Here is a 22,835-nt window from a genome sequence, read left to right as displayed (position 1 = left end):
CCCATCTATTCAGTAATACCAATTCAGTACTAAGTTGAGTAGTTTCATAGCAAAAACGTATGTATCATAAATCAAATGTGAAGTTCTCAAGTTTTTGCATGTTTTGAAAAGTAATACTTCTAGTGTAAATGATTAATGGGCTTAGCGGATACTGTCACTTAATTGAAAAGATAGTGAAGAACTCTCTTCACTATTATGTGATTAGCTCACATATATGTAGGATTAAAGACTTACTTAGACTYGGTTATTAGGCTGTCTAAAAAGTGTGTCAGGGCACCTTTAGGAAGGATGGAAGTAGTCATTTAGAGGTAGCAGCTCAATTACCCTATACTATATCTCTGAGTAGTATGAACAGGACATGAGCTGTTAGGTAAATACCATATAGGTTTCTAGAAAATGATACCTTAAGAAAGAAGTATCCAGACCTCTCCTGAGAGAGAAGAATGAAATGTAAGAACTCATTGCTAGCTGTGGACAAAAGGACTTGAAAAAATACTTTTTTTTTCCTGGCTTTTCCTCTCTGCTTTTCATATGAAAACAATGTTGAACTTCCAGTAGTGCCCATAGTTTTCATTACTGTGCTTTAGCAGTTCCTGATTTTAATAGAAGCASAATAAGCTACTGCTCAGTAGCTGAGGAATTCTGTCCTTGACTCTCAAAAGCAAGCTTATTGTTGTATTATAAAGATAGTAACATTGGATGACACAGTGGTTATGGAGATCAAATGACTGTTTCCCCAAGTGGTAATAAGCAATAGATTACAGTAGTTCTAGAACAGCTGTCCTGTATGGCCATTTTCTATTAATGTGATCAATTTTGGCTTGAAAATGCAGATATTAAGCATGCAAATATGGTATCCTTACTTTATATTAATGAGTAGCTGCTCATGAAGTTTGAGCTTGATGGACCTTGGAGGTTAAAATCTCTGTTTATGAAGAGCATATGGCATTAAAAAAACAAAAAACAAAAAAACAGTGTAACAAACCAATCTGTTCAGTGATCTCTAGAAAGGGATATACTCAGAGCCTTAACTTAAATTTCTCCCCTGTGGAAAGAAAAAAATGTCTTGCATTTGCAAAGCAGTGTTCATAATATTGGAAACTTAGAGGTTTTTCCATTAGTAATTATTCAGTTCAATAGCATGAGACAATTCCAACTGAATTTTCGAATCTTGCTGAAGCTCTGGTGAATATATAAAAAGAATCCAAGTTGCTTTTACTTCCTGGTCTCTTCAAAAAAACCAACCAACCAAAAAAAAAAAAAAAAAAAAAAAAAAACTCCAAGCCCATAAATAAACCATAATTCTGAAAAAAAGGGACTCTGTTTTTTCAGGGAGACCATACATTTACAATCTAATAATTTAGAATAATATGCACACATGTTTATTTCTCTAACAAAATTCAGTTCTTAACCTTTATAGTGCAACAAATRGATATGACATTCTTGTTCAAAGAATGGTAATTCTTCAAATTTAATTTACTTGACATATAGAGCAGGAACAAAAAATGCCTTTCTGGTCTGTCTTTAGATGATAGATTTACTGTTATTCTAGACAAACATAGCTAAAGGATAAAGCACGCAGGCTGATGAACCTTATCTGCTAAAAGTCACTTCTCTAAAAATTGCATAAAGGATAGGAGGTGAGAAATGGTTTTGTGATGCCTAATCCTGACAAACCAGAGGACAGCACAAATCTACCCATGGCCATGCAACCCCTGCGGTGTTTACAAGACAAGTGATCTGCTTTAATGAAACAATTTGTGTCAAGAAAACTTCATATTGATGGGGAGAGCATAGCCTCCCTACACACACACCTCTGCTATTGTTAGCAATGCACAGAAACACAAGCGTAGAAATTTGAATAGATTGTAGAAATAAAACTTATGTCCTTGCCATATGTTAGCTTTCCCCTTGAGAGAGCGTGGAGGAAAGATGCTATGGATTTGAAGAAGAAAGGAAGCAAAATATTCTCAGCATGCTGTTAAGCTTTGTGAAATGAGTTTCTTTGCTCCCTATCTCATCTGCCCTGTGAATAGGAAGAAAAGTGAGATATAAATTTGGCTGCAACAGGAAGAAATTAAATATTAGATCATCCTATTCCTCAAAGGAAGGGAGGACAGTATGTGATAGATGAGAGATTATAATTAATATGGTGGGTTTTATAATTTCAACTTTAATCAGCTAACCTACAGTTTAAAAAATACTTTTTTTTGCACTCATTAACAAATACTCTCAAATCCTTTGCCTTATATTCCTATAGCTATAGGAAGAGATAGTTAGTAGTTCCTCAGGCACTGATAGTGTTGCCTGGAAAATGTAATAGAGGAATGTAGAAATCACTGTTAAGCCAATGGAAATGTAATTGACAGGGGAGAAGTTCTGTTTTAAAAGAAACAAGAAAGCCCCCTAAGCTTTCAAGGTTTCCARTTACAGTCAAGTTAGCCCATGCAGATTGAAAATTAAAGCACTCTTACTTTTTTTGATTTACTTTGTGGATGTGAGAAATTTGAAACAAATAATGCAAAGGTTAATGCTCAAATTTTGAAATGAGGACCCAATAAACTTTATAAGAAGGGTGATCTAGAGATCAGTATGAAGGGAGGCTAATAGTTGATGTTGTTTGGTAATAGTTTCTTCACTTAAACTTATGCACACAAGAAAGCACACAGAAAAACAGTGGAATTTTGACTTTTGATTTTGTCTGGATACTTAAAGCAAAAGAAATCCATGCATTACAGATTATTTGACCTCTGAATGTTGCTCCAGAAGGTGTGGATTTTTTGGTTTTGTTTTTTTTCCTGAATATTTAAGTTTGGCCAAGTGGTAATGTGTTTACCTTCTAGGCTAGGACTGCTTTTYTGTACCACGTTTCCAAAGCCTTGCTCCAAGTAAGTTCTTCCACCCCTTCAATTGAATACAGAAAAATATCTGTGTTCACAGAGATAAATTTATCACAGTACCTGCTACATAAGTATTACTTCTTGTTTTCTTATTGGCATTAAAAAGCATCGGACAATCAAAACCACAGGAAACATTCACCTAAAACAAAGTAAAAAGGAAACTTCTTTTTAAATGTACAGAAATTAGTCTTTGTAGGATTTTGCTAGCATTTTGTATTCCTAAATGCCTGTTGGCTTACCTGTTGGCTGTAAAATGGCTCTTCATCTTTTGAAAATCTCAATTGGCTATTCAGATGTGAGAATATWCAAACTAGCCTGCTTTTAATGTTTATAAATGTATTTGAGAAACTGAAGTTACCTCTAACTTATTGGTAAGCTTTTTATGATCAGTTGATAAGGATGCCAGGTCTCCAGCTGAACTCAGTGCTAGGCTCCCATATTCACACTTGCAAAGAACCTAGAGCCAAAATTCCCAGCAGAGTCTGTCTCTGGTTTTAACCATGCATGGATGTCATGTCAGCAGAAGAGAAAATAGGCATCTATTTTTAAGTTAGCTGGAATTCTGAAGGCACAAACCACCTGGTATCACTGAGCAGCTTTGGTTGAATGCCTGCCAAGCTCCATTCCGGAAGGAATGGCGCTCTAACCTTTGCTGCCACCTCCTGTCTGATTTATGATACTGCTTTCTGGAAGGACTGATTCCTTAGATACAGGCTAAATTCTGAGGGGTTTGGCATGGAACGCTCATCACATCAGCTGGTTTGTGGAATTAAAGAGCAGTTGCATGAGCAATTTTTTTTTAGTAGAAATGCTCTTGTATAAAAATTGATGTACTCAAAGTTTGCAAGTTAAAACTTTAACTACAGACCCTGTTAACTGAGAAAATAATTTAACTAATTCCATTCATTTCAGGTTACACTGACAAGGGTCATGTAGCTAATGAGGCCTCTTTCAGTAACCGYGTGTTCATATTCATTCTAGAGTTGTGGTATCATTTACCATACTGGAATAACAAATTTTTTTAGTTTTTGGTTGAAGGAAAGCCTTACTGAATGCTTTTTCTCTTGAACTGTATGCCYTTCTAGCCTTTATAATCTCTCTTCTGGGACAAAGATGTAGCTGTTTCAGTCCTTTATCAGCTGAAGTGTAGAGCAGATACTATCTCTCAGGACAAATCTTCAGTTTTACTTAGTTCTAGGGTTTTTTTCTGTTGTTTTTTTGACTTGCATATTCACATAGCATCTTTTTTCCACAACTCTGTTCAAACTTGGAAGTTAAAACAAAAAAAAACCTATTTCACATTGGTAAGGTTACATCATTCAGAATAGATCCAAACCCTTTGTAGCTTTTGTTGATGAAAGTTTGAAGGCCACATATGTAATTCCATCAGAAGTTGGCAAAGTTAATACCATCTACTGAACCAAAGATCATTCCATTAGGATTCAGGCAAATAAATGCCTCTATCTGCGACATTAATTTTTGTTATTCTCAAATAAGCAAAGTAGTAATGTATATAGTAATTTATAAAGCTGGTCTGTGCATTTATAAAATCAGTTTTATTTTGAAAGGCTTCCGAGCAGGTCACTGATTATAATCATTACATCAGGAAGAATTCTAGTATCTATTTCTAGACAAATAGACAATTTCTTCTTTCTTGCCATGAGTTATATTCTTCACGGTGTCCATATAGATTGCATTATGCTTCTTTTATATGCTTCCTTTATATTTACTGTTAATAATAAGCTTCACAGTTCAGAAACTCTGTATCTTTGGAGAAAGATTCTTTGGTTTCGTCCTTGAATAGAAAGGACCTCCAGAGTATGAGTGTAGCACGGGTGCCCCAGGTACTCCTGTGTCATGTGTCTCAGGCACAGACTCTCAGTGAGTGCTCTCTGCTGGCTCAACATCTTTAAGAGCAGCACAGTTACTGGAAGAGGTGTAACAGTTCTTTGATGTTTTATTTTCAACTTGTTTCAAAGATTACATACTGTATTTCTTAAAACTAAAGAAGTCCTTTCCAGTATTAATGTTGTTTCATTAGTATTAAACCATGTGAAATTGGAAGAGTTAATGTATTTATTTATTTTTTAATCTAGGTTTTTTTGTGATTTTTGGATATTTAAACATGCTTTTGTAAAAGCTTGCTTTTGAAAAGTATGCTTTAATTAGATGCAATGTTAAGAAGATATTAAATGCATTTACAGGACTTTAAAATTGTTTTCAGGTTACACTTGAAAWATTGAACATAACCATTCAAAATTATTTGGAGGAAAAAAGATCTAATTTAATGTGAAAGATTTTTTTCAAAATGCTTATTTTAACTATGTCAGACTGACAAGAATTAAATATCCTATGTTGTGGTGTTTTATTTGTTAGTATAATTTAGGAGAAATCTCAGAGAAGGAGTTTCTCTTGTTTTTATTTTTTTTTAGTCCCAGACTTGAGGAAAGACCAGATAAATTCAGAAGCTAACTATAGACCTCATGTTAATTTCCCAACAGAATTACATTTGCAGATGCCCAGTCCTCCAGTAAAGAGGTAAATAATAATAATGTTAATTTACTATGTTATATATTTAAGAATATTTTAAATTCTGATATATGATAGGAATCATTATTAAGTACATAAAAGTAAAGGAATTTARTATTTTGACAGATGATTCCTTCTATATTTTACATAACTAAGATGGCCAAAAGTTTTCCTTTTGGAAAAGGGTTGGAGTTTTAATGTTTAGTCAATGCAATTAAATAACTTTGTATAGTTTTAAACAATCTCATCTGAACAAAGGCCCCAAGTATTTTTCTGTTGTACATATATGTGATATAACAGATGGTGGTTAGCCAAATTGGTTATTGAAAAGTTTGGCTGGAAAGAGTGAAAACAATAACTTCTGCTTAGAAGCTGCTGTTATATACGTATAGTTTCTAATTTGAAGTGTAAGTGCCCAGTACCTCCTAAAAATCAAGAACTTAAAAGCAAGTTGAACATCCAAAAGTGACATCTAATACTTTTTTTTTTTAATGGATATATCAGACTGAGTCTCAGGGATACTTAGACAAGAATGGAGTTTGTATTTGATATAGTACTGAATTTTGAGGGCATTTATTTTTCCTTAGAATTGCTTTTTTGGCACGCTTAATTTCAAATGAAAGAGAATGTGAAGTGATTTGATACAACCTCTAGCTCAATGGCTAATGCTAAGCAGTCCTCTAGTCAACTACAGAATATTTAAGCAGTGTTAATACAGCTATCATTATAATAAGATAGTTACCTGTGCTTTTTAATTTTTTAATAGTTTTACAGCTGCTTACCTCAATAACTATGTGTTTTTATATTTTAGAGTTGAAAGGCCTGAGACTAATAGGAAACTTTTCCCATCATCAACTCTACAACCAGTTCTTAAAGACCACATTAAGACGGAAAGTAGAAACAAGGCAAACGAACAAACTTCTTCAGAGTGGCTTAACCCAGACAAGTGTGAGAAGATGAATGTGTCAATATATTCTACTTCTGCTGATAGTATACCCCACCCTTATACAGAAAACATCYGCGGAAGGAGGCCCATCAACAATGACTTTCACCCCTCTTCTCAGCTGCAGCCTCATCCCACAAGAACTTTTGTCCCAAAGCTGGGCTTGTCGCCTTTGGTGCCCCAAAACCTGTCAGAACTGCCTGCGGTGCTGCCCCCTCCTGGTGAGCACGCTGGGCACTCTCTCCGAAGGGTGGATGCACATTGGATGCCTGAAGCGGTTTACCAGAATCTTCCCCCTCCTTTACCTCCAAAGAAATATGCTATGAATATTTCACCAGGATCAGAAAATAACTCGGGAGCAGATGTAAAATTGACAGAAGTGTTGCCAAATAATCTTGGAAGGCAAACAGGTACACCTTTAAAATCTGCATCAGAAGCAAATGTATTTACAAATGAAGAAAGATTTAAAGAGCCATTTCAAGGGAATGAGCTGTTTGTTCATAAACCAGATTCTTCACCTAGCTTATCAGTTAATGACTTTTGGACTGTGTCTGAAAACTTCCTAAAGAAAGGATCTTGTCATGCAGGACCAAGTGCTAGCTATGCAGATGCAAATGACAGTGTATCTCTAACGACCTACTTTTCAGTAGATAGTTGTATGACTGACACATATAGGATGAAATATCATCAACGACCCAAGCTGTATTTTACAGACTGTGGAGGCTTTCACAAAGAAAAGCATCTACCGTCAGCTGGAACAGAACTGAATGCTACTTACCACGCTACTCTTGGGCCCAGTCATCCCACATCTGAGCAAAGATACAAGGCAAATGTAGAGGGCATACACTGCAGTCGATAGATTAAAAACAATCTGGATCTGACTGTTGCATTTCATATAGTCTATATATGGACAGGAACCTTGAATCTGTTTGTATGGTAAGCAAGGTACAGGCAACCAGGTACCTACTTAGGAGTTACGACTGTTTCAATGAATATACAAGTAGAGATGAACAGAGGAGAGGTGCTAAGCTTCTGATTTTTTGATTTATTACTCTTGTTGCCTTAACGTTTACCTCCATTATTTGGCTTTATCTTTTACAATTTATATTGTAAATGATCCCTTTGGGTTGTATGTATCTTATAGCATTGGGATCAACTAGATGTTACTAATTTTTAAAGAAGTTTTAAATAGTTGCAGTTTAAAGAGTGTTCCATCAGACCCTGGACACTAAACACAACCTGCAAATGCTTAGACTAACAAAAAAGATAAGCGTACTACCATATATAATGCAGTACATGTAGTTATAATGGAGCAGTATTTTTCCTGGTAGGTAACAGGACCTGTTACTTGTTCTTTCAACTGACTTCTGTGAGAATCTGTGCTTTCACAAACCTTTAAGTGTCTTTAATACTAGTTTACCCAGAGAATTTATAACTTGGTATTTAAAAAGCCTTAATAGTTCTTTTAGAGCTGCTCTGGTTTGCAGGTGTTAGGTAAGATTTTAAAGGGAATTCAAATTAACCAGAGGAGTAGACTATCCTATTAATAATATACATGTGTTTGTATACATTTTTAAACTAATATTTATCAGAATTGTTCCCCCTGTAAGATATCTACTTTAACTTACTAAAATCCAATTTAACCACAAATTGATGTTGCAGAATAGGATGCTAATTTTAAAATACGGAAGTATCATGCAACTGTCAAAGACACATTTTGTAAGATCTTAAGTATATAGTTACTATTCATGTTCAGTTCAGACCGATTCTCTTAGTTGAATGCAAAGTCAGCGTTGCTATTTATTAAACTCCMTATCTTTTTTCAGCTTGACATCTTGAGCTAAGTTTAAGGGATTGGACATTTTGATTTTACTGACATATAAACCTTTTTTCTCTTCAGAGCAGTTTGACAAATGGTAAATAGCATCTTACTAGATCAGACTGAACCTGCAGCTGTTCAGACTGTGGTGTCTGAGGTGGCGTGAGAAGTAGAGGTTCCTCTCTGCTGTAGCACTCTGYCCTGCAATTTTGGCAGCTCAGGCATTTACCATGCCTTTTGCAAACTTGATTTATTTCACTAATAAGGAAAAAGATTATCTAGCTTTTATGTGGTTAATAAGTTAAATCAGTTCACAGAAGTATTTAGTGATTGCTTAGGCCCAGCGTGTGGCCCAGTGGGGGAAGGAAGGAGAATAGGATTTCACCCTCGTGGCAGCTGTGAGTATGTGAAATGACCCACTGTGTCAGAGACATAGACAGGCTTAGACTTCTGTTCCAGTGTATCATACCGTTGAACAACATACACTTAAGAAGTAATGTTAGCAAACCCTGGCACTATCTGAAAAAAGCTGAATTTTGCAAATACTCATATTTAGCGTGTTAACTTAAAATTCAGGTGGTGCTGATTACATCTATACATATATGCCTTTTAGTTATGAAACTAATGCAAGAAGGTTAAATATGCACGATAAACACTTGCTTATGCTTGCACTGTTGGTCAGAAAGGCTTTCATATGTTTATGTACCTTGTGAGAGTTCTAGTGCTTCAACCAAATGTTGACAGCTGTTTAGTGTGATTATCCAAGGTATACATTTAAACACTAGTTTTGGTTACTCTGTGTCAAGATCAGTTTTTTTTTTTTTTTTTAACTACTTGTAACATAGCGAAACTGGAACATGATATATGCAACAAACCAAGTTATCTCAGATTAATCCTCTTATTTCTACCTTCTTGCTCAAAATTTCTTGTAGCACTTAATCTGAATTTTGTAGTGCAAATTCTGCATGTTTGAATATGTTTGCTAGAAGAAGAATCTTGAATATGTAAGAACTTGGAAGATCCCTAAATATTTTTGGAAGAGATTTGAAAACTTGTTTAAAAAAAAAAATCTATTTTTTTCACAGCTGTGTTACATACTATACATAGCCAGTTAAGTAAAGCTAGCTTCTAATACTTGTGTAAAAATAAAGCTTAGTATTGGAATTTGTAAATAATGTATAATTTGTAAAATGTTTGCAAAAATCCTGTATTTGAAATGACAGTATTTTTATGTATAAACAGCACAGCAACAACTGTGAACAATGATGTTAGAAGTTATTTTTAAACATGCATAGCAATGTTAATACTTCTGTACAATGAGCAATATGAATGCCTATTTTATTGATACCAATGAATCTGGTTTCCAGTAAGCACAGCTGGTAAATTTACTGATTTTTAAAATAGCTGCAGTAATTCAGATGTACTTCAGTCTCCTTGCTTTGYTTGAAACAAATCTTGCTAGACAACTTTTTGTGTGACCTGTGTTTACCAGGTATTTAATTATAATAGTATATAGACAGCTATTTGAAACACCTTTGTTTTTATATTTGACTCTGCACTCCATGTATGTATGTATGTAATATTTGCTAACAGATATGTGAAAACTTGTTTTGACTTACCTAGGGTGCCTATTTATTTTTTTATAAATGTCCCCTTCTGGCTATAGATTTGTATAAGAGCCTAGGCAATTTTTGTAACAGTAAATACATTTAACAAGTCTTGTAATTAATATATTTTTCAGTCTTTAGAATTATTTTCTTGCAAAGTTTTGCTTGTTCAAACTATCAGATAAAATTTAAAGTGTCTTTGTCTTTTGTGCTTTCTTTGTACTCTTATGTTTTTCTAAACAATCCTGGGTTTCTAGAATTATGTTTTGATGCACTGACAGATAATACTGCTAGTAATGATCCAAACTTTTGAAGAGATGGTGCCCCAGCTACCTTATTTGAACAGTAAGAATCATTTTCTGATTTTTGCTTATAAAACCAGTAGAATTACTTTAGCTTTCCAAATAGCTCTGAAATGCATAAAGCAATTTCAATACCAAGTGACAACTGCTTGATTAGCTATCCTGATTGTCTTTCTGACTTCCCAGCTTTGTTCTGAGAGAGGTAAGTAGAAATTTGTGTGTATATACATACATGTTCAGGTGCTCAAGGAGTGTATCAAATAGCTCAATGCCTCAGAAGTCTGGCTTTTGTTAATGTTTAAATTTTCTGATACCTATAAAACCTTCTATGTCAGACTTGGCTGAATGAGCCTCYGTCTTCTCTGTAGAAATTTCTTCTAGCTTTTCAAAGGCTATTCAGCTAAGATGTATTCTTAGATATCTGGTGTCTTTACAAATGAGAAATGGAACAATATTAAATAGTGCCTTCTCAATATGTTGTTCCCTTCAAATTGCACTMTGAAAATTTTTGTTAGGAGGAAAAAACAGAACTATGTATCAGTGGCAGCAGTCAGAAATATGAGCAGTCTTGTACTTCTTTAATGACTTCATTTGAAAAACTGTTTTTCTAATATGAGAATGGGATCAATCACAACTTAGCTTTTTTAGCACTATGCATCAGTAGTTTTATCAGTGTTCCTAACTCCTTTTCCATATGGTCTAGTGGTCCTGATCTTTAAGTGCTAGCCAGATCAAAGCATCTCAGTTCTTAGGAAAGTCTTAAACATTTTTCTGAATATACAGGTTTGATAATGTGAAGACAGAACTCCAATTAACAGTGCTTTTCTTTTTGACAAAAAAAAGGACTGAGAACTCTGTAATAAAATATGCCCGCTTTTGCGCCCTAAACCTTCTTTAATTTGGTAATGGCCTTTTTTCATGYGATATGTTAGAGAGAACTGAAACACCCTACTGCTTCAAAGTCTTTGGTGTCTATTTATATTTTATTTATTTCTGAAATTCATATGAATCCTCGTTCTTGGAGGACAATAGTCATAAGGGAAAAAAATATTGAAGACAACTGAACTGCCCTTGCTCATAACTGAGGGCAGTCTTCCCCCACAACTTTAKCAGGTAAAAGCTAGTTAAGTAAAGACCTGGTGTAGGCTTTTTCTTTTCCCTAGAATGTAAAATATTCCTTTATTCAACATTGTTTTGAAAGTTTCGTAAGTCCCCTCTGCTGTTCATAAAGGAAGTTTTGATTTTTTCCTGCTATCTAGATCACTAAGATATTTGAGGACAGTGGGCTACTACTGTTAGATGCTGGCGTATTTCAAAAGGCATGGTACTTGCTGAAGCACTCTGTAAAGAGAGAGAAAGGTAAAATAGAAAGCCACAGGGGTAGCATCAAAATATTGTGATTAACTTCTTGAAGGTAAAGCAGTAAGGAATAAGTTTCCTCTGTAGAGAAAAGGGTCCAAGTTGCAACTTCAGTCTATGCAAGAGCTGTTTTTTACTCTCAGCCACTTTACAGTCTGTCCTTTCAGTTGATTTTATTCAAATAGTACATATTTCCATTTACACTTAACAAATYTTTGAGCACTAAAAGCAAAAGCACAGTCAAGCTGTCTTATATTAAGGCACAGTTTAGACTACAGAGAGAAAAAACAGAGTACAGACAGCCCTAAAAACCTAAACARTATCAGTTGTGATACATCTGGGGATATGCTGTGATCAGCACATAAATAARTATGTATGAAGTCATTTGCATTCAGATACAAGTTGTGATCCCAGTGGTTCATAGTGCACAAACAGGCCTCCTCTTCCGCTCTGTTTTCATAAGGTGCAGCATGGTGATTAGGCAGTGACTCTATAAAGAGAAAGTCTGGGTACTTTTGCAGTGGTRTACAGTCCTCTGGAAGATAAAACAAACATGAAAGAAATACCAAGCAGGGGCTCAGATCAAAGAATAGTTACTATAAGTTTTCTTTAAAAAACCCCAGCTAGTTATGTGGAATTACCTTTACATTTCTTCAGTCGTCTTTGGCACGCACACATCTACGYGAACTGCTTCAGGGTTTTATTACCGTGAACACTTACTTCTGTTGCTCTTCTCAGGTGGCAAGGGCTAGCTACCAGCATACAGTAACCAGATGGTTTAAGGACTGTCGAGTCCGCATCGTGCGGCTGGAACCGTGACACTCGTCGTTTCAGAACAACTGGCACTAGCGCTGCTTCTGCCGCCCGCGTCGCGGCCTCCCGGCCTCGGGCGCGCCGCCCCCGCCCCCGCCCCGCGCGGCCCTGCGGATGCTCCCTCACAGCGGCGCTGCCTTTCGTACCCAGCCTGCCAAGGCCCCAAGCGCCGCCGGCCGSCCGGCCGCCCGGCTCGGCCCCGCCGCGCCGCGCCGCGCAGCCCGCCCCACCCCGCCGCTCACCTGCGCCCGCGCCCTCAGGGCAGCAGGTAGGTGAACACCAACAGCGCCAGGTCGAAGAGGACGAAGAGCCACAGGTCCAGCCAGTACGACTGCCCCGACAGCGACAGCGCCCGGCTGCCGCCCGCCGCCGCGCCCGCGCCCTCCTGCTGCTGCCGCAGCTCCTCCGGCCGCGGCCGCGCCGCCGCCTCCATGTTCCCTGGCGGGAGCCGCGCCACGCAACGGCGCCGCCCGACCGCGCGGGCGCCAACCGCCTCTCCGCGCCGGCAGCCAATGAGAGCGGAGCGCACGTACTGCTCCCCACCCTCGCGCCCCTGCGCAAACGCACCCGCGGCCCACGCGCCTCACGTGACGCCCCGCTTCGGGGACTGCCGTTGGCGACCGTTGGCGTGCGCGCGCGCCGCTGCCGGCGCTGCTTTTGCGCCCCCCGCCCCCCCCGGGCTGCCGCCGCGGTGACCGCACATCCCCGTCGGGCGAGTGGCCTCGTCACCTGTGGCAGAGGGCGGCCTTCCCGCYGCGAAGGAGTGTACCCTGTGTCGTGTAGGCGGGCTGTGTGCTGAGGAGCTGGTGGCGAGGAGAGGCCCAGGTAGTTTTGTGGCAGAGCTTGGCTAACGTGTGGTAAAGATATGCCCTACGGACACAGGCAAGGGCTTCTGCTTCCACTGCTAGTGTTGAGAGAAGGCTGAAGCTTCTGGAGGCTGGAGTCTGAGCTGGTGGCTGTCATTACTGTGGTGGTACTTGGGTACAGGTACTTGCTGCTCCCTGCCACTCCTTGGGCACTTGGCCAGGTGAAACAAGGGTACGGGGAAAGACAGCTGGTCCGTCCTTTTAAATCATGTTGGTCCTGTTAAGAAACTGTATTAGAACTTTCAAGGAAATAAACATTTACAAAGACTTTTTCCTGATGGGGCTTCTTGGAGAGCCGATGATCCCTTTGAGAAGATTGAAGTAGCATCTAGGAAATGTTTGTGCAAAGATATTTAGGGATCCTAAAATAGTTCTAAGTGATGCTCCTATGCTTGAAAGCTTAATGGAACTTTCACACCCTGAATAAGCATAGAATAATTCATGTAAGTTGTGAGCTTTATTTATAACACTGTGAGACTCAGCTGATGAGCTAAAAGAAATTAAGTGCATAGCCCGATGTAGTTCAGGCATACTACCCTTGCACAGATAGATGCAGCATGCTTAGATTAGCCAGTATTCAAAGGAGTGTCCTTATTTTTGTGTCTTAAATAAAGAGTWCCTCACTGTAGTTATTTACACTTTGTGTCATAGTACATAGTACAGGAAACAAAGCAGTACTTATGCAGATAGCAGGTGGGAAATACCTGATCAGAGTTTAGCAACTCATAAGCATGCATTTAGGGATAATTATTTTCCTTCAGTCAGTAGTATAATTACAAATAAGTATGAACTTTAATTTACGTTAGAGAGTTTTTGAGGAATAATAAGACGRGAATATTAGTATTTCCCTCCTTGTGCCCAAATACGTTTAATTTGAGCAAAGGGAGCTGTGAATTGCAGCTTTCTCAAGGTAAACTATATCCTCTTAGGTTGCAAAGGAATGTAATTCTGAAAAAAACAAAAAACAGAAGTCTCTTAATCAAATTTACTAGACTATCTCATTTATCTTTTAATATAATGATCCTACTGGTTCATCTGCCAAAGTGTACTACTGCCAGATTTGTACCTTCCTCCTCAACACTTACTGCTGATTCTAGCTCAGATACTGGAGACTGAGTCTTTAAAGATTTTTTTCTCATTTTGCAAGTATATTGAAAACAGCTGCTGACCACATTAGTCTGCAATATTTGCAGTTGTCAAATATTTTCCAGGTTGTATCTTTGGATTTTTTTTATATCACATTACTTTTCACTTCATGGTCTTGTATGTAATCCAAAATTACTAGAATAATTTCTCAAGAATTTGACAGAAAAAAAATCCTGTTAATTATACTTTCCTATTGTAGCCAATCAGTCGAACAGATCCAGTAATCCAGATCAAAATAACCCTGAAACAATGTATGTTATGCTGCAGGTGTGGTAGAGATAAGTGTGTTGATAAAAGGCATGGGGTAAGGTTTGGCTTTTTGAACTGGAAGGGTGTGAGACTGTTAAAGAGTCAGCATACTTAGGGAAGAAACAGAGAACAGATTTGGAAATATAATACAGCTTTCCTTACAGCCAGTAAAGTCTCCAAGGAAATAAAATGGCTTCCTCCAATTTCCTGAAACCTTTGAGACATAGTCATAATATGTTTCTCTACAATTAGAATCACTAATGACATACAGCTGATAATGAATGTCAAACCCTGTAATGGAAATTTAATGTTTAGGACCTCTATTTTACAGTTTAGTYTACTTGTACGCACATCGCCTTAGTAAAAGAAGCTGTCATGGAGCTTACTGCAAACTGTTATTCCTTTTTAAAGGAATTAGGCTTTTAAAGGCTTTAGCATCTAAGGAATACAACTTAGAGATGCACCGAATTTTGTAGCATTTTAGTTTGTGATTTAGGATTTTTTGTTTGTTTCTTTCATAGTTTGTTTTCCCATTTTACATCTCTTTACTGAAGTGAAGTACTGTTTAAGGTAATATTTTTTTCTTTGTGATGTGGTATATCTGTCCACTGAAAGAAGATTGTGTAAAATATTCACACAGGAAATTGTATGCAACCAATATTTGGAGGGGAAAAAACAATTTATAATTAAAGAGTGATATGTGCTAATCCTAGTTTGAACGTTTTTTGAGTCACGAGAGCATTTTACCGGTAGAGGGAGCTATGAGACTCTGAAGACAACAAAACTATAGGCTAGAGAAGTGTAGAAATAACTGAAGAAAAAAATGTTTTGTTTTTATTTTTTTCTTCATTTATGCCTGGGAAAAAGGCWGTCAAAGAGAGCCAAGAAAATAATAGAATAAATTTTGTGAAGTATTTTTTTTTTAAAAAAAAAGCCTTAAAATCATAAGGGATGCTGTAGTAGCATACTGATAAGCATGTGGCAGAAGATTATCTAGCCACATGCTGTCATCAGGGAATTCTGTGATGAGGTGCTGTGAGATGTTACAGATAAGGCTACATTTGTGTTTTGGGTTAAAACTGAAGGCTGTCCTCAGGTTCCACACAGTACTTTTGACCTTTCTGCAAAGTTTGTATGTCGATCAGCTTCCCTCCCCCTCCCCCAATTATGATAGTAGAAACATGGGTGCAAAAACCTCAGAAACTAAGAAAAGAGTATCAAGGAATATTTACTGAGGAATAAGAGTTCTTGCAGCATGGAAGTATATTCCACACATATCAGAAAGGATGGAGGGCTGGAAAGCAGGCTGCCTCATAGAATAGGAACAGGACTAGATTAACACAACGAGGCATGATTACAGAGACAACGCAGGTCTAAACTAATGATGCTCCTTAAAAGATGAATTATTATTACTTCAAACCTTAGCAAACGATGTGGCTCAAGGGAGGTGTGGCTGAATTAAAATCAACATATGCAGACTGGACAACGTGAGCAGAACATTATGCATATTTATCACTTGTGAGAAGCACCAGTATTTAAAGTCAACTTAGTCTAAAGTCGTTCTTTGTCTTTTTTAAGTTACCTTCAATATTTTTATTTCTGTTCTGTACATATAAGTAATCTTAGAGGCATAGGTGTTTTCAGGGTTCTTTTAGATTTTACAATCCTTATTACACAATATTCAATACACATAGAAACCTTTTATCAGTCTAAGTATTATGGTAAGGAAACCAAGTTGCCATTTGAGAATCAGTCCAAAAATAATACCTAATTTCCATCTGTAGAAAATCGTTTCCACAGCCCTTAATGGTATGACACTCAGACATGTAAGGCTTGGTGCCAGTAGCATTTCAGTACTTACAGCAAATTGTAATTGAGGTTGTGTAATCAAGGCAAAAGACTAAATGTAAGAAAGTGGCCTATGTTTTCATCAGGGTGAGTAATCACAACTTTTTGCTGTGAGGAGTAAAAGGAAAAAAAGCAGAGGATATACGGGATTTTTTTTTCCATTGGATTTTGTTTCTGGTCCTGCTCTGGATGAAGTATTTAGCCCCTTTTGAAGATTCTCTTGGCTTCAACTCCTTCATACATATAAGTCTGTTAAGAAATTAAGAGAATCAGTAACTGTTATTACAAAAGTTTATTTTGCAGATTCTATTGAGAGAGAGTTGATAGTGGCTGATTAATTGGAACAGGTGGCCCTGTGGAGGCCTATAGACTGCTAGTAAGTGCTGTGAGGAGAGAAGCTTAAGAAAAGGAGCCTATTGTCAATAGGCATAAATTCTCTATACAGGTGTTTGTATGACCATGAGAAAACTTTTGAGAGCTTGGGGGGAAAAAAGTTCAAATGCCATATTCCCACTGCTGTTATTTAACAAGCTTCATCTATGTGACTGCTATTAYAGAGTTATGAAGAAAGACTGAATGGTTAGACTGTATGTTTTTGGTATCTCAAATCTCACACCTGTCCATGGAATTCTTTTTTAAGAAGCTTGTGATTAGATAGTGCAGAGGATCTTAAAACATTAGAGTTCAGTTTCTGCCTTTACCACAGAGTTGTGAAGCAGTAGCTTTTTGTATCAAGCTCCTTCCCTTAGTCCCTCCCCTCCCCAAGCCCCCAAACCTAAGCCTAAGTTTGTCTTAAAAGGGCTTGTATCAACTGTTAAATGTAGTACATAGATGCTGCCATAGCAAGACTTGGATAAGGCAGACACTTGGAAAAGGACCTTCAGTCAGAATATACATGTGTATAATATGAWAGCTTCTATTCACAGAATTCAGAATGCACTGGTGAGATACAGTTCACATTGGTAGGAAACCACAAAAATCTCATCTTGCCAATTTCATTTTAAAGTTTAAATTTTGATAGATTACTCTGAGAATTTTAACTAGAGATAGGTTATTTGAAGAAAGTATTTCCTTTCTTTGGAACAGCGTTGAAAATGTTTCAGTTCATTACAATTTGAAGTTGCAAGGGATTGCTTAACTTACCTGAACAAGTTCATCGCCTATGATTTCTCTGAAAGCCTTGAGTACTTTTCCATTATCTTTTCTAGTAAATGTTCCTATAAGTTTATTTCCTTCTGTATTCCAGGAGCCCTGTGATGGGGAAAAATAATAAAGATAACACTGATTTCACATAAAGACTGCATCAATGTTTAAAAGTAGGAAGAGATTGAAATGATAAGATGCTTTTTTTGACATTGTCAAACTTCAACATTGTCAAAATGGACTATTTAATAAAACTACTTCTAACTTATTTAATTGCATGTTAGTCAAGCTAGTAGTTTTTTTATTATTTTTAGTGGTCAGTTCACCTTATTTTAATGAATTATGGCCAAAAAAGCAGTTTCTTACAAATACCCACTCTTTGATCTGGGTCACGTCTTACAAGCAATATAATTGCAATGGCTTGGGTTTCAGCATGTGAGAGTTGCTGGATAATCTGCTTTTTGAGCACTGTATCTAGCCCTGAGCTTCATATTACAGTGTAGTTCCATTACCAGTTGAGACTAACGTGTTTTTCTATATAAGCTGCAAACGTATGTGGGCAATCAACCTTAAAAGACCTTAGAAGTTTAAATTTATGTTAAAAAAAATAGAAAGACAAATAATTCTTCTCAAATCTGTTCTTTGTAAAGTTATTACCATATGAAAAAGTCTCTTACAGTAAGTTCTGTCCCATCAGCTAGACTGTACTCAAAATTGACTCCCRGAGTGAATTCAATTTCTATGGAACGGAAGGTGCTTGATTCTTTGACAGTAAATTTGTTTCCATCTTGTTGAATAATGATCTTCAGATTATCATGGGCTCCTAACTTCCTTTTCATTATGTTAACACCTAAAAAAGTCAATATCAATTAGAAAAATACTTTAGAGCATCGTATTTGTATCTTTTTTCAGTGGCTTCTGAAGGGGCAAGCGAGTTTATCCCAGTACTTTGGTCCAGATTTTTATTTTCTTTCACCTTTTTATGAAGTCATTTTCAGCAGTACAGATTTGACACAAAACAGTATCTAACTGTAATGCTTATATCCCTGTTACACTCAGTTTATACAAGTTTGAAATAAGCATTAAGATGTTAAAATGTCTTGAATCCTGTGTTCTATAACAGTTAAGGTTAGTGATTTCCTTTCTTTGTAATTTTTAGACCAGCTTATAGCATGTCATCAAAAATAATATTCTGCTGTAGAATTTTACTTCAATCTAATTATTCAAATTCTTGGAGCCGTTTCCAGAAAAATGCAGATTTAGAGATTCCTCCCTCTACCTTATACAAAATGTAAATATGAAACAACTCTACTGGAGTTACTTAAGTTACTTTAGATAAACATAGTGTAGTGGAAGTCGTAACCTTTCCCAGTAACTGTTTTTTCCCTAAAGAGGAAAAATAAAATATTTTGAAAATAAATACAGGAAACTAAACAAAAGCAGAACATCAGACAGCAAATTGACAGGATAGCAAGAAGGTAGTTCATAGGCAGATAGAGTTTGTAGTCAGTAATAATGATATTACCCTTTTAGAAGGAATTGGAAAAGTAAGGCTTACCCATTGCCTCCATGAACTTTTCATAGTTTTCATTTCTGTCTATTTTCCAAGTACCATTAAATGCCATGTTTTTGTCTGAGGAAGGACTTTCCTGAAGTAGCAGAGCTTTGCTAAGAGAATTTATGAACTGGCTTATCTCGAAAGCATTTTACAGGATGATGTGGCTGGCTAAAGCTCAAGTGGTGTGCTGATCTTTTCAAGGTAAAGTTTACTGTAGTTTAATTAAATGTCCAGTTGTAACCACCCTGCCCGCTGAAACTCTCCTTTCGTGCCAGTAAATCATGACAATATTCTCTTCATCGTCTTTTTCTTTTTTAAAGCATGGCTAATACATTCATCTTACCATATTTGAGTTGTAGTAAAAATCAGCTGCCAAATGAAGGCAATAGTTACACTTAGAAAATTTATTGACATTTTCTGTCTCTTTATTGCATAGAACTTTATGCTCTGAGAGAGTCTTTATACTAYTGGAGAATATATATTTATTCAGCAAACCGACCACAAGCCTCTACTTTGTCTGATACAGTTTGTTGTAGAAACCTGTTCTACTCTAAGTAATAAGCATAGGACAGAGGATTTACTGAGTGCCTGCAGGTTGTTTCAGAGAAGTGTTTGCTTGCTTCTTGTCTGGTACTGAGTTATGAAAATTGTGATGTCTTTAAATCTTTAGATAGTTTAAAGCTTTAGTAATTTAAATTCTAAGCAGTTTAGTATTTAAGATAAATTTTCTGAATCATAACATACATGGTGAATGTGATATGCATATACCTGTTCTTACAGCAGYGAAAGATGTGCAGCTAAGTGGAGATGTGGTTGATTTCCATAGGTCTCTAATTAATCTCCTTCAAGAATAATGCAGAGTAAGAGCCTCCTCTCAGGTAGCTTTTGTGAATACACCTTCTTCTCAAAATGATGCAACTTGAAACTAAGTTAATCTATAGAGCCCACTTCTGAACGTAGCAAATTGGGGTCATAATTACTCTATTCAAAGTGCATTGCATCCGCTGTGCTATTAGATTTAAAATAATGTAGATCTTGAATGCCAGGTTGGATTTTGGTTGGTGTACAGGCTGTAARTTGTGCCAATTAATTTTATCAATGTTTTTTGTTTTCATAAAGTATTAGATGTTGGATTCCAGCCTAGAAGGTGAAGTTTTACTGGAAGTGTAATTATGAATTCAGAACTTTGCTAGCGATACCAGGACAGTGTGATTTTTTTTATTATTATTATTATTTCACTCAGCTTCATTTTGCAATCAATATTAATCCAGCCAACAGACTGGAGAAAATGGCTTGATAAGTATCTCTCACCTATTGTTGTTGTTTTGTTTTTTTCTTTTTTAAGCCAGAGTGTTGATTCCTGTTGTTACAAGTGATGTAGGGAAAAGCACCATACTAGCTGCTGAAACAGGGTGCTAGAAGCTGGCTATGTCTCGGAAATAATTTTTTCCAGACCCTTTGGTCTCCTGAAACATGGAATTTGGTGTAAACTAGTCTATGGCAGTTGTGGACACCTCATTTTCATAGTTGTGGACAGCTATACCTGTGGTATCCCTGCAGTAGCTTGTCTCTCTGTCAGAGGTTATCTCATATCTGCCAGTGGAGCTGCATTTATGGGTGTTCCCTTATCCATTTCAGTTGAAGTGAGCCATCTGCTCATACGCAGTGGCTGTTCCTAGCCTAGGATTTTGCTTAAACTGTGTGGGGTAGAGGAGACAATATGAAGAATCTCACTTACCAAAGGAGCAATTCCTATGAGGGCAGAGTAGTAGCCCCCAGTTCAGGGCAGTGTTGAACATATTGGAGCACTAACCTGGTGAGCTAGTGTGGCTGGGAGAGAACAGGGATCCACAGCCAAGTCCCTTTTCACTGTGGGAAGCTTTATCCACAAGCCACAAGGACTGGGGTTGTGGGCATATGTTCCCTTTAGGCTGAGTTTATCCTTGATCTTCCAAAGTCCAAGTTATTGTAGTTCCCCTCCCTCAAAGCTGCAGTCTTTCAGTCTGAGAATTGCCTTTTCCCTTTTCTAGAGATAGGAAGAGGCAGAGTCTGACACTCTTCCTGTAGTAGATACTTATTCTTTCTTTTTTCTTCTGCCTCTTGTCTTTCAGGATAAAGAAGCCTGTCAGATGAAAGACTTCCAGCCTATTTGCTCTTTCTTTAGTGGGGGTGATGAGGGAAGTACCTCAAAACACCTACATAACAGCAGCATTTAGGTCTCATTAAAGAGTTTTTACATGCAGTTTCTTCCTACCTTTTCATGCAGTTCTTTTTATCACTTAGACTTGCATAAAAGTTCCAAAATGATCTTTGCAAAGAAGTAGGCATAGTTTGTGGTAGAAAAATATCTTGTCTTTATAATTAAAATATTAGAATTCTGTGGTCATGATCTTGTATGCTGGACAACATTGAAGTACTTAATCTCACTCTGAGCTGGAGTAGCGAATGGTGCTAGTAAGACATTTGACTTAGGGAAATACGTCCCTGCTAGCATACTTGCCCTGTGATCTGAACTGGATAAAAGTCGGCCAACTGTAAGGTAGACGATGTGTAGTTGTATTAGCAYGGTGTTCAATCTGAGCTCAGTGTCTCGGAAGGCATCGTAGCTTATGTCTAGTGCTGTGATAATTATGAATACCTATATTACTGTTCAGCCATTTTAGAAAATGGGCAAAATGAGTTTTTTTTTTTCCTAATCTGATTCTCTCTTCTTTACTGCATTGGAGCATACCTTGACCCTTTGTATTTATCATTGCCCATGTATATTTTATATGTATGCAGTATATCCGTAAATAAAAATATCTGATATCTATAGTTCATGCAAGTTATTGTTGATTAGCAGTTAATTTTCAACTCTATTGTCTTCATAGCTTTTGCAGAAGTGTTCCTTCTGTCAGTGATGTAGTGCAATGTTTGWACCATTTTTCTTGAATTCAGTAGAAAAGTGAGGCTGTGCAACAGCTCAAATATAAGTAGAAGAATATGTATATGTAATATATGTACATGTATATGTATAATGTACAGTATTTTCATATGCAAAGAATGCCAATCCTGTTATCTTGCCTTTCTTTTTACTGACAGCTACTTTGAAAATACTCTATCTGAATAATGGAAGTATGTAGAGTGCCAACTAAAGTGGCACTATAATTCACATTATTTCAGTAGTATATGAAATATTAACAGAAAGACGGAAAATTACCATTTATTTTGAGCATTTCAAGAGTTTTCTACTTTTTAGGTGGGCTCTGCGTTCTCTTCAAGAACCTGCTGATTCATTTGATTTCAGAAATGCTAAAATGTCTAAAATAATGTTTATATATTTAAATAAAATTATTGTTACTGATTATTCTCCTTGATTTAAATCTATTTCATGTTCTTTAATCCTGAAAAAATAACTCAGAGTAGTGGTGCCCCACAACTTAGGCATGAATTTCTACATCAAACTTAACCAGTAATTTTTCTAAGCATTAGAAAAGGACAAGGATCTTCTGTAAAGGGTTGTAATTAACTGAGACTTATGTGTGTATCAGGTACATTTTTCTTCTCAGAAGAAGAAATGGTGCCTCTCCCCGCTTGTGGTCCTTTGATCTCTCTCAGCAGTGTAGCTAGCTAGCCAACACCATTCTCCTTCACCATGGGAACAGCAATTAGTGGGCTCCTGAATTTTACATTTCAGCTTTACATTTCTGTCCTGTTTTCCTTTCCTTGCACTTTTTAGTAGGTATGAATCCTCAGAATGCTGTTCAGATCAGC

At 37.0% G+C, this 22,835-nt stretch overlaps 2 protein-coding genes and 2 long non-coding RNA genes across 8 annotated transcripts in view; 2 read left to right on the top strand and 2 right to left on the bottom strand.

Annotated features, from left to right (window-relative positions):
• Positions 1-9,991, top strand: part of USP53 (ubiquitin specific peptidase 53) — a 38,633-nt gene extending 28,642 nt beyond the window's left edge. For 3 of the 4 annotated variants that reach the window (XM_085323902.1, XM_085323903.1, XM_085323901.1), the window contains 2 exons: positions 5,333-5,438; positions 6,241-9,991. In XM_085323902.1, the coding sequence (XP_085180028.1) occupies positions 5,333-5,438; positions 6,241-7,231 (1,097 nt within the window). In that variant the 3' untranslated portion in view covers positions 7,232-9,991. The remainder of the gene's footprint in view (positions 1-5,332; positions 5,439-6,240) is intronic. The other variant, XM_085323904.1, reaches the window with a different exon arrangement.
• Positions 9,992-11,572: 1,581 nt separating this feature from the next.
• LOC146584902 (uncharacterized) lies at positions 11,573-12,592 on the bottom strand. The gene is made up of 2 exons (XR_014898108.1): positions 12,515-12,592; positions 11,573-11,994 (listed from the first exon to the last, which is right to left on the bottom strand). It is a non-coding gene; the product is annotated as an uncharacterized LOC146584902 (long non-coding RNA).
• A 368-nt stretch (positions 12,593-12,960) lies between these two features.
• The window catches only part of LOC146584900 (uncharacterized), a 78,780-nt gene continuing 68,905 nt past the window's right edge, over positions 12,961-22,835 (top strand). For both annotated transcript variants that reach the window (XR_014898105.1, XR_014898106.1), the window contains exon 1: positions 12,961-13,097. This is a non-coding gene — a long non-coding RNA (uncharacterized LOC146584900). The remainder of the gene's footprint in view (positions 13,098-22,835) is intronic.
• Positions 16,494-19,217, bottom strand: FABP2 (fatty acid binding protein 2). Its single transcript, XM_085323875.1, has 4 exons — positions 19,083-19,217; positions 18,202-18,374; positions 17,525-17,632; positions 16,494-16,630 (listed from the first exon to the last, which is right to left on the bottom strand). Exons 1-4 carry the CDS (start codon positions 19,147-19,149, stop codon positions 16,580-16,582), a joined length of 399 nt encoding a protein of 132 aa, XP_085180001.1. The 5' UTR covers positions 19,150-19,217; the 3' UTR covers positions 16,494-16,579.

This window comes from Rhea americana, unplaced genomic scaffold, assembly GCF_003343005.1.
Source record: "Rhea americana isolate MKP2758 unplaced genomic scaffold, rheAme1 scaffold_89, whole genome shotgun sequence".
Lineage (NCBI taxonomy): Eukaryota > Metazoa > Chordata > Aves > Rheiformes > Rheidae > Rhea > Rhea americana.
This window is presented reverse-complemented; position numbering and strand designations above follow the sequence as displayed.